Below are 12,302 nucleotides of genomic sequence, written 5' to 3' on the forward strand. Positions count from 1 at the left end.
GCAACTTTCCTCTGTTGCCGCGGCTACTATTAACCCATGCAGCATCAGAAGTTATAAGGACAGTATTTAGCAATTTGGCAGCTTTGTTTTTTACCAGAATCAGGCACCTGCAAGTGGTATTTTAAGCCTACAGGCCCAGATTCTCGTAGATGGGCGTAAAACTGTGCGGGCGTAACGTATCTGATTTACGTTACGCCGCCGCAAGTTTTACAGGCAAGTGCTTTATTCACAAAGAACTTGCCTGTAAAGTTGCGGTGGCGTAGCGTAAATTACCCGGCGCAAGCCCGCCTAATTCAAATTAGCCGGGTAGGGGGCGTGGAGCATTTAAATTAAGCGCGTTCCCGCGCCAAACGTACTGCGCATGCGCAGTCTGGAAAATATCCCAGGGTGCATTGCTCCAAATGACGTCACAAGGACGTCATTGGTTTCGACGTGAACGTAAATGGCGTCAAGCCCCTTTCACGGACGACTTACGCAAACAACGTACATTTTAAGATTTTGATGTGGGAACGACGGCCATACTTAACATTGGTTGCCCCTCGTATAGCAGGGGCAACTTTACGCCGCGCAAATCTAACGTAAACGTCGTAACTTCACTGCGTCGACCGCGCGTACGTTCGGGAATTCGCGTATTTAGCTAATTTGCATACTCGACGGGGAAAACGACGGAGACGACACCTAGCGGCAAAAAAAAAAATTGCATTTAAGATCCGACAGCGTAAGAGCCTTACGTCTGACGGATCTAATGGATATCTATGCGTAACTGATTCTAAGAATCAGTCGCATAGATACGCCGGCCCAGATTAGGACTTACGATGGCGTACATTGCGTTGCGCCGTCGTAAGCCCTTTGAGAATCTGGGCCTTAGTGTTCTTACTTTTGTCTGATGTCTGCAGGATGGTCATTAATTAGTAGGTTGTTTTTTTTCCTCAATCTTCTTCCGTTAGTAGGTGGTCCTGGATGATGCAGAGAACAGCGCTGATATGACATCAGTGCTGTTCTTAGTATCCATACACTGTGATCACTGATAGGACATCTTGTGGCCGAACAGGGGACTGTAGGTACAGCTTCAGGTTGTAGGTGAGTATTTGTAACCTAACATTCTTTTTTTTTTTCAAAATTCTTGGGTAACAAAAGAAAAAAAAAATATTTGTCTGGAGCTGGGCTTTGAAAAATAACCCTGCTTTTGTGGGGGAATAAAAAAAAAGTCAAATAAAAATAATAATAATATAGCACATACAATTTCTGGACAAACAATATTGTGATTTAATGGTATTAAAAATTACTTTTCCTTTTTATTCTGCAGATACTAAAATATTCTATAAAATTCAATTTAATTTGGAAAGCTGGAGGCATTCTGTATACCGAAAAGTATAAAAATTAGTTAATCAAATGGGTATAGATAGGCATGGAATCTCTACTATCTATAAGTTGTTGATGACACATTTAGAGGGAGAAGCCGTGTGTCTAACGGAGAGTTGGGAAATAGAATTGGATCAGTCATTGGCAGAATCAATGAGAAGTAAAGATTTAGATTATGTTCACTCTACCTCTGTCGACACACGGATAAAATAAATTAATTTTAAATTATTAACTAAGTGGTATTATGTCCCAGCAAAATTACACATGATAAACCCCCAGGTGCCACCTTTATGTTGGAGGGAGGGGGGGGGGGGGAACTCACGCCCACATTTGGTGGGAGTGTCCTAAGATCCAGCTATACTGGGTGGAAATATTAGAGTTAATTAAGAAGATCAGTGGAATTGAGATTGGCTTGGACCCCTGGCAATGTCTGTTCCACGCAATAGCTATCCCAAGGAAGAAATAGAAAGCTACAATTATCCCAATTCTACTAAATGCAGCAAAGATATTGATTCTGAAACAGTGGAGGGTAAAGCAAGCCCCGTCGATACAGGAATGGTTGAGGGAGGTAGAAAATAATAATAAATAATAATAATAAATAATAATAAAAATAAATAAGAATTATGGAGGAGGCAAAATACCAACATAAGGATTCTAAGAGTGGAGACATAAGAACCTGGAGGGGTTGGGTGGAGTTTAAACAGCCCCTGGTATATGTAGGTTATATGAGTAGGGAAGGCGGCACTTAAGGAACTTTGGTTTGTCTAGCCCAGGGGTGTCCAAACTTTTTTCAAAGAGGGCCAGATTTGATTAAGTGAACATGCGTGAAGGGCCGACTATTTTGCCTGACATTCTTTGAACTATTAAAATTCTGCCTGAGTGTGTTCGTCTGAGCACTAATACACGGCCCAACAAGAATTCTCTTGCCTTTGTGGCTGTGTGTGGTGAAGAGATGAGCTTGGGCGTGTTATTTGGATCTACTGTATATATTTTATTTGTGGCCCCGACGAATCCCAGAGCACTGCTTAGGACTAAGGATGAGCTTGGGCGTGTTATTTGGATATACCGTATTTATCGGCGTATAACACTCACAGCCTCACCATTGCCATGTATGCAGCCTCACCATTGCCATGAATGCAGCCTTACAATTGCCATGAATGCAGCCTTACCATTGCAACCAATGCAGCCTCACATGTGCCATAAATGCAGCCTCACATGTGCCATAAATGCAGCCTTACCATTGCCATCAGTGCAGCCTGAACGATGCCCATCTGCAGCCTTGGAGGGCAGAGGGAGGGGGCGGGACGAGTGCCAACAGATTACAAACAGGAGAATGCCTTGTTTATCCTGTGGCCTCTTTAATAGACAGAACAGTCGTCCAATGGCATCCCAGCAGACGGGACTTACAATACAGATGCTGCTGAGTAAACAGGAGATTCTCTTCATGTAATCAGACGGTGCTCGTCCTGCCCCCTCCCTGTCCCCTCCAAGGCTGCGCCAATAAATACAGTATATATCTTTTGTGGCCCTGGGGGCCACAAACAATATATACATTCAAATCCCCAGGGGGGCCATATTAAATCAACAGGGGGGCCGCATTTGGCCCCCGGGCCTGACTTTGGACATGCCTGGTCTAGCCCAATGTAGGAGTGGTAGGCCTTCTCCTCTCCCCCTCCCCCAGGGGTTTTCTTTTTTTTTTTTCACGAGGAGGCCAGTAGGTATTGGGGAAAAAAAAAAAAGAAAAGGGATAATTTTGCTCTCTTAAAAACTTAATAGAAATATATAGATGTCATGGTAGTTAATTAAAAGAAAAGATAAGGGAAACCGAGCACAATGCACTTTAAATAATATAGGTGGATGGGCAGCCCCCCCTTTTTTCCCTCTCTCTTCACAAGGAGGCCAGTAGGTATCGGGGTAAAAAGAAAAAAAAGAGGTCTATTTTTTCCCCCTTAAAAATTAAATAGGAATATATAGATGTCACAGTAGTTAATTAAAGGACATGTTATGGGAAAATGAGCACGATGCACTTTAAATCTATATATATAAAACTCAACGTGTCTGTGTGTGTATGTATGTATGTATTTATGTATGTATGTATGTATGTTCCAGCATCACGTCCAAACGGCTAAAGATATTAACATGAAACTTGGCACACATGTTACTTATATGTCAGCAACAAACATAGGATAGGTGGTTTAACCCTTACCCACCCCCATTTGCCATGGTCGGGGTTTTTCTTTAAAGTCCCATTCAACTCTATGGGAAATACATGTTACTTTATAACTTCCAAACGGCTGTAGATATTTCGATAACACTTGGTCACATGTTACTTATATGTCCACTTAAACTATAGGATAGTTAATTTATCCCTTAACTACCCCCATTTGTGAGGGTCGGGGTTTTTGTTTAAAGTCCCATGCAAATCAATGGGAAATGTATGTTCCCACATAACTTCTGTACGCCTGCAGATATTTCAATAATACCTGGTACACATATTACTTATATGCCAAATAAAAATATATGACAGTTAAATTAACCCTTACCTACACCCTTATATAAAAGATGGGTATATTTATATTACTATGATTTTCCTCCCCAAAAGGTTAAGATAGGAAGACCGGGCAACGCCGGGTATTCAGCTAGTAACATAATATAGGTGGGAGGTCACCCCCCCCCCCTTTTGTTTTTGTTTTTTTTGTTTTTTTAGTACAAGAGTGGCAACTAGGTAATGGGGAAAGAGAGGGATACCCCCGCCCCCTCATAACAAAAAAAAAAAGGAGGTCACAGTCACTAAGGATAAAAAATGGGAAATTGGGCACACAATATATTTTTGAATTTGTTTTTGTTTTATTTACTTTCTACCCACGGGAGGCGAGAGGGAGAGGAGAAGGCTGAGGTAGAAGAGACATGAAAAATCAGGAGGATGTAGGATAGACCTATATTGTTGTTATTGTCATTTATGTTATGCAATGTTGTGTGTATTTTACATGTGATCCTTTTTATATGCTTATTGGAAATGTAATGTAAGCTATATTTGTGAATAAAAAATAAAACAAATTTTAAACAACTACAATCACTTTTTTTTACGCTAAGACCCCTTTCACACTGTGGTGTTTTTCAGGTGCTTTAGTATTTAAGCACTCAGGCTTTTACATTGGCATTGCAGATGCAGCTTCGTTCAGGCGCTTTACAGGCACTTTTTTTACAGCACCTGAAAAACTTCCAAGAGTGAAAGGGGTCTAAATCACCAATTTATTGGAATTAAACTTTTTGGAAAACTTTTACCTAAAAATATTTCTTCCTGATTTTATGTTCTAAATGCATCTAAATACATATTCTGAAATCTGAAATTTAAAGGCATAGACCTCCACACCTTGAAATTGGGTTAATCATCTTTGAGATGAAACTCTACCCTGTCTTGGCACTGGACATTTTGGGGCAGATCCACATACATCTGCGTGGGCGCAGCGTATGTGAGATACGCTACGCCGCTGTAACTTACTTTGCTTTTCTTTGAATCCTGAAAGAATTCGCGCCGTACGTTACGGCGGCGTAGTTTATTTCTCGCGGCGTAAGGGCGCGGAATTCAAATGCGGCGAGTAGGGGGCGTGTTTCATTTAAATGAAGCGCGTCCCTGCCGCGAACGAACTGCGCATGCCCCGTCCGTCAAAACTCCCAGGGTGCATTGCTCCAAATGACGTCGCAAGGACGTCATTGTTTTCGACGTGAACGTAAATGGCGTCCACCCCCATTCACGGACGACTTACGCAAACGACGTAAAATTTTCAAAATTATACGCGGGAACGACGGCCATACTTAACATTGAGTACGCCACCAGATAGCAGCTTTAACTATACACCGGAAAAAGCCGAACAGAAACGACGTAAAAGAATGCGATGGCCGTTCGTACGTTCGTGGATCGTCAGAATTAGCTAATTTGCATACTCGACGCGGAAAACGATGGAAACGCCACCCAGCGGCCGCCGGAAAATTGCATCTTCGATCCGACGGCGTACTAAGGCGTATGCCTGTCGGATCTAACACAGATGCCGTCGTATCTTGTTTGGTGGATACCAAAACAAAGATACAACGCGCAAAATTTGAAATTACGTGGCGTATCAACAGATACGCCGGTGTAATTTCTTTGTGGATCTACTCCTTTGTTTGTGACCTGTATATATAGGAGCACACCTTTAACCTGATATCTTGATCATCCTGTATGTTTGTGTTTTGTCCTACAGGGTGTTGGTGAGCCATCTCTCTTCCTAGGCTCCTCTATTTATTTTGCCATAAAAGATGCTTTGACTTATGCCAGAAAAGAAAGAGGAATGTCTGAACTTTTTACCTTAAACAGTCCTGCAAGCCCAGAAAAAATAAGAATGGCGTGTGGTGACAAATTCACTAACATGGTATGACCTATTTCAAGCAATCTATGTAAACATGAACGGTTTAACGTTTATTTTGCTAGTTGATGGTTACCATATTTTGGTCACCCTATTTTTATTTAGACCTCCGTGGATTTTGATGTCAGCAAAAACTTTTTTTTCATTTGTGATAGATTAGGAAACATTTAAAACCCCCATCAGTTTTTAACTCTCTCTGTTCCATGAAAATTTAATTTTGCTTCTTGACCTGGAGACACAACAGGAAGTGAGGGAATCTCAATTCAAAGTAAAGACTAATCCTCTTTGAGTGTTCCCAGTAGAAGATTTCTCCTTATTCCTGTTTAGATGACAACCCTGGAACTTCATATTTCCCTTCACTTCATGTTTTAGTAGCAATGGTCACAAGGACAAACTGAGATGGTGAACCTGTTCCATCAGGGCACAGCCAGCAATTAAAACCTTTCAGGAGTTATACCACTTCTATAGTCCAAAATCCCTAAGCATGGCTTTACCTTTAATACATTGGCAGGAGGAAATGGCCAATGGTTTTCATTTTGACTTTGAATGCACCCTTTACCTGAAAAGGTACAAAAAAAAGCCCAGATTTATTGTGGCACCATACTGTAGATGCACATGATGTTTGATATATCATATCAAAATTTACATCAGTCAAAAAACTAAAATTTGGACATCAGGATTAACTTTTTTGCTGATAATATTTAAATTTGCTGGTTTATTCCCTATTGTCAAATTATTTATGTATTTTTTATCCAGGAACTTCCATTGTTGAACTGTGTAGAAAAGCTATAGTGGTGCTTCGCATGCACCTCTGTGCTTGGTCATTTGACATCAGATAACATAATGGGGTTTAATATCAATTTTAAAGTTAAAGGGGTTGTAAAGGTTTGTTTTTTATTTTCTAAATAGGTTCATTTAAGCTAGTGCGTTGTTGGTTCATTTACCTTTTCCTTTGATTTTCCTTCTAAATGTTTTTTTTTCTTTGTCTGAATTTCTCACTTCCTGTTCCTCCTCAGTAAGCTTGCCCCCATCATCCGAGACGTTCTGGCTGGGGGTTAGTCAGCGTGCTTGCCCCCTCTTTTGGGACTACATCCCTACAGGGAGACACTGTCTTCACGGCATCTCCTTGCAGGGATGTAGTCCCAAGGGAGGGGGCAAGCACACTGACTAACCCCCAGCCAGAACGTCTCGGATGATGGGGGCAAGCTTACTGAGGAGAAACAGGAAGTGAGAAAATCAGACAAAGAAAAAAAAAATTTAGACGGGAAATCGAAGGAAAAGGTAAGTGAACCAACAATGCAATAGCTTAAAGGAACCTATTTAGAAAAAAAAAAAAAAACCTTTGCAACCCGTTTAAGCTAGAAAGGTAAACGCCCCTGATATCTCTATTGGCCTATTAGGACTCGACATCATGGTTGCATTTAGATGCACAGGAGGAAGCATTTATCAGGTCATGGTTTGACATTCCCAAAGTCAACATTTGCATAAATTGGCTAATTTATGTGAGATACAGGGTAATCAGAAAGAAAGCTGTAGGTACGAAAAAGTATCTCTAAATACCCACATTCTGTTTATTCAGTTAGTTATGGAGTGTAAGATCTGGTACAGCAGTGCATGGTAGTCAATCTGCTTCTAACTTCAGCTTGTTCAATTAACCACTTCAGCCCCGGGGGATTTGACTGCCACTTTCTGCAATTCGGCACTGCATCGCTTTAACTGACGAGCAACGTGGCTCCCAAACAAAATTTTACGTTTTTTTCCCACAAATAGAGCTTTCTTTTGGTGGTATTTGAGCACCTCTGCGGTATTCATTTTTTGCGCTATAAACAAAAATAGAGTCAATTTTGAAAAAAAAACTATGGGCCAGATCCACAGCCAGCCGCCGTAACGTATCTTTTCCCATTTAAGTTACACTGCCGGAAAATTTCTACCTAAGTGCCCGATCCACAAAGCACTTACCTAGAAATTTTCGGGTGTGTAACTTAAATTCCGCCGGTGCAAGGCGTTCCTATTCAAATGGGGGCAAGTCCCATTTAAATTAGGCGCGCTCCCGCGCCGGACGTACAGCGCATGCTCGTGACGTCATTTTCCCGACGGGCATAGCGCGGTTTTACGTTATGCCGAGTTTTGTGAATCGCGCCGGGTAAAAAAAGTTGCGTCCGGAAAAAAAAAAGATACGGCGGGAAAAAAAAATTAATAAAAAAAAAAAAATAACAGCGTCGCGGGTAAGAAGGGTCTACTTTTACAAGGTGTAAACAGTTTACACTTTGTAAAAGCAGCCCTAAAGTTACACAGGCAAACTAATACTTACGGAGAAAAAACGAAGCAGAAAAGCTTTGTGGATCTCCGTAAGTGCTAATTTGCATACCTGAAGCGGCATTTCGAATCGAAATGCCCCCAGCGGCGGATGCGGTACTGCATCCTAAGATCCGACAGTGTAAGTCTCTTACACATGCCGGATCTTCTGTCTATCTCTTGGAAACTGATTCTGTGGATCAGTTCCAAAGATAGAAACAGGGATACGATGCCGTATCAGTAGAGGATCTGGCCCTATATTTTTTACTTTTTGCTATAATAAATATCCCCCAAAAAATATATAAAAAACACATTTTTTCCTCAGTTTAGGCCGATGCGTATTCTTCTACATATATTTGATTAAAAAAAACGCAATAAGCATTTATTGATTGGTTGCGAAAAAGTTATAGTCTACAAAATAGGGGATAGTTTTATGGCATTTTTATTAATATTTTTTTTTACTAGAAATGGTGGCGATCTGCGATTTTTATCATGACTGCGACATTATGGCAGACACTTCGGACACTTTTGACGCTATTTTGAGACCATTGTCATTTATACAGTGATAAGTGCTATACAATTGCACTGATTACTGTGTAAATGACACTGGCAGGGAATGGGTTAACCAGTAGGGGGCAAGGAAGGGGATTGATTCTAACTGTGTGGGGCTGGGCTTACTGTGACATGACACTGATCGCTGCTGCCGGTGACAGGAAGCAGACGATCAGTGTCCTGTTACTAGGCAGAACAGGGAGATGCCTTGTTTACACAGGCATCCCCCCGTTCTGTCACTCTTTGACACGATCGCGGGACACTGGCAGACATCCAGTCGGCAGGTCCCGTGGGCATGGTGACGGAGCTCGCGGCAGGGGCGCGCGCGCCCGCAAGGCTGTGCCATTCTGCCAACGTAAATGTTTGTGAGCTGGTTGGCAAGCGGTTAAGCTCTGATAAAAAAAAAAACTTGGAAGCTGATTGGTTTATATACAGAGCTGCACCAGATTTTGCACTCTTCAGCTTTAGTAAATTAACTCTATATCTGCCCCATCCCATCTAATGGATAACTGCAGTATTTGTATTCGTACTAAGCAACGTGGTTACATAACATAACATAAAATGTGCCTATGCTTTCTTACAGATTCCAAGAGATGAGCCTGGTACCTATGTTCCTTGGGCTATCAATATATGAACACTGATCTCTGCCAAAGGGACTCTATTATTCATCTGCTGCACAAAACCTTCTATCTCATTGTTTCAGTAACATTAGTATATTATAAAAGTAGAGCAACATGTATCTTTAAATATAGCAAGATTCATTTCTAAGTATGGTAAGGAAGGATCGTTCTTGTTCATGGCACTGAGAATGCTGGTACCTGGTCTTCCTTGTTATGCTTGGCCTTTATAAGATTAAAGCTATTGTTGACATTTAATCACAAAAAAAATGTGTGAAGGTTAACCACTAATCTATCCATGTTTGTATATTTTATTAGCACTTTTGTTATTTTTCAGTTTAGTTTTATAGAGAGAAGATGTTTTCTTTTAAGACCTCATGAGTGTAAGCATCCCATTAACAGATTATCCTAAGAAGTAGTGGATGGGAATGTCAAATATCTGTCTTTACATGAAGGGGACAAAGCTGTCATTACTGAAGGGCAATGCCCACATAAACGTATTTACAGCTTTTTTGCTTAATCGAATTACTCATAAAATTTGAATAGTAGCTTCACCAATATAATAGTCAGAAATCACTCGCTTTATTACATGAACTGAAAAAATTGTGTGGATTTCTGTTGATGAAAAATAATGTTTGTTCTTTAATAAATCTTAGCATGATAATAAATGATGACATCACCATTCTGTATTGTGAGAGTTTTTTTTACAGTTTTATATAAAATACAGTGAATAAGGGAATTTCTAACTTTATTGAAATTTTATACAAATTTATAGAACAAAAGACATTAGCCACATACCATAGGCCAGGGGTGCCCAACCTTTTGAAGAGCGAGGGCTACTTAAGTGACTTGGTAACCGGTCGCGGGCCACAATGAGCGGAGTGAGTGGATGGCATCTCCGGACACAGCCTACTATACTCTTTTTTTTTTGGGGCGGATCGGATTGGAGGTAGGACACAAGTCCCACAGGTTTATGTCTGCCACAACTTAGAGGTGAATGAAGGGTCCAATTGGTCGGACTGTCGGACTGACCGTGTGTAACGGCACTGGTAAATGGAGTGAACCACAACTGCGGATGCAAGGATTTCAATGCGCTTCTTTATGTGACGACTAAGTATTAGCCCCAGGCGTCACTCCTCACAAACAGGAGTTTGGGGGGTCTCTATATCATCTCTCTGTCATATAAAGAAAGGCGTTCAGCTACTAAGAATGGACGCATTACAACATGCGACCAAAGCTTAGCGTTTAAAATTATATTATGTACTAAAAGATTGCAATGCACAATTGTACGCTAATGATTATAATGCCGCGTACACACCATCGTTTTCTGCGATGGAAAAAAACGTCATTTTCAAAAACGTCAATTTAATTGACCGTGTGTGGGCAAAAACGTCATTTTATGTCTTCTAAAAAACGACAGAAAAAAATTGAAGCATGCTTCAATTTTATGTGTCGTTTTTGGCCGACGTCGTTTTCTGTGTTCTAAACATTGACCGTGTGTACGTAAAAACGTCGATTTAAGCCCGCGCATGCTCAGAAGCAAGTTAGGAGACGGCAGCGCTCATTCATGTAAAACGACTGTTCAGAATGGAATCAGCACATTCGTTAAGGTGTTTTTCAGCTTATAGACAAGAAAAGAAAGCGCTTCTTTAACCCCTGCTTTTAACTGCTACCCAGAAATGGACGTTTGTTGCGGCTGATCTTGTTGCATAGTTATGACAAGCTTTTAATTAGTTTCTTTCTTGTTTGATAATGTTTATGTTTGTGTTCTGTTATTTAGTTGTATCTTCCATCTTAAACATTTTAAATATATATATTGGTCCACCTTTTATTTTTTTTTTAAATTTTTGTCACCAATTTGATTAGTAATCTCTATTTTGTTTTTATTTAGGAGTGTGTGAAGTGTCTGCAACAACCTAATTTTTTAGTTTACTCACCCACAAGCATGTTTTTTTACCTTGTTAATGTTTGCATTATTTTTTTTGTAATGGGTCTGCCCACTCAATACTGATCTCTCAAATCTACAATAAAGAAACATGTTGAAATTTGGCTGAAAAATTAATTTTTATTTTAGTCTTCATAAAAATTTTGAAAAAAAAAAAGTGGCAACCCAAAAACACAACATAATAAAAACAAAGATGCCAGGGTAGGCAGCACTTTAGAGCATGCTTGTTTTTTTCTGAAAACAAGGGTCCCCGAAGCCACAAATACAGCCTGTGAGTCCACATAAAAATTCCATCAGGGGCACCGTATTATTTCTTCGCCCTTTTCTTCCCAGCAGCCTTCCCTGCAGTCTTCCCTGCAGCCTTCCCGGTAGCCCGAGTCCTTGGGGGCTGGGTTCCTGGAGGAGATGAGGTGGCAGGAGCCATAGCAGCCTCATGAGGTGGAGAAGCAGGAGCAGGTGGAGGAGCAGGAGCAGGTGCAGGAGCAGGAGCAGGAGCAGGAGCAGGAGCAGGAGGAGCAGCAAGGACAGGAGGAGCAATCCGCACAATGTGGGTGTCGTCATCGAGCTGCCCCAGGGATGCCATGGTTATGGCTTCGAACATGAGGAGTTCGCAGCGCACACGCTGGCTCTGCTCCAGATTGTACAGCTTGGCTGCAATGAGCGCTGCGAACCCCTCAACTTCACTGGGTGGCTCTCGGATGGCTGCAGTAGCTTGGCGAAGCAGGCCCTGGGTCTCCTCCTCCATCTGTCGCATACTCCTGAGCCGTTTATTGGGATTGCGGAATGGAGGGATCCGGGAGATGGTATCCCGCCGGCGTGCCTCCTGGGTCCCACTGGGGCCTGCCACCTCCTGGCTCCCAGTGGGCTCTGCCACCTCCTGCCTTGCAGTTGGCCCTGGCTCCTCCTGGCTCCCTGTGGGCCCTGTCTCTTCCTGGCTCCCTGTGGGCCCTGGCTGTTCCTGGCTTGGGTCTGCCTGTGTATGAAAAAAAGGAACATATGTTATTTGTGTTTGTCATTAATCACACACATTTTTACAATCATGAGTGATGCAAATTGAATGTCAATATATATTACACACAGGGTCGCCATCCTTAATTATGTGGCCCCTTAAACACCTTCAGACATGGT

General features: G+C 41.6%; 1 protein-coding gene across 1 annotated transcript in view; it reads left to right on the forward strand.

Annotated features, from left to right (window-relative positions):
* The window catches only part of LOC120943718 (aldehyde oxidase-like), a 189,124-nt gene extending 179,213 nt beyond the window's left edge, over positions 1 to 9,911 (forward strand). Inside the window, exons 34-35 of the mRNA XM_040357193.1 lie at positions 5,604 to 5,771; positions 9,196 to 9,911. Of these exons, the coding sequence (XP_040213127.1) occupies positions 5,604 to 5,771; positions 9,196 to 9,246 (219 nt within the window). The 3' untranslated portion in view covers positions 9,247 to 9,911. The remainder of the gene's footprint in view (positions 1 to 5,603; positions 5,772 to 9,195) is intronic.
* The last annotated feature ends 2,391 nt before the right edge of the window (positions 9,912 to 12,302 follow it).

Source organism: Rana temporaria, chromosome 6, assembly GCF_905171775.1.
Source record: "Rana temporaria chromosome 6, aRanTem1.1, whole genome shotgun sequence".
Taxonomy (NCBI): domain Eukaryota; kingdom Metazoa; phylum Chordata; class Amphibia; order Anura; family Ranidae; genus Rana; species Rana temporaria.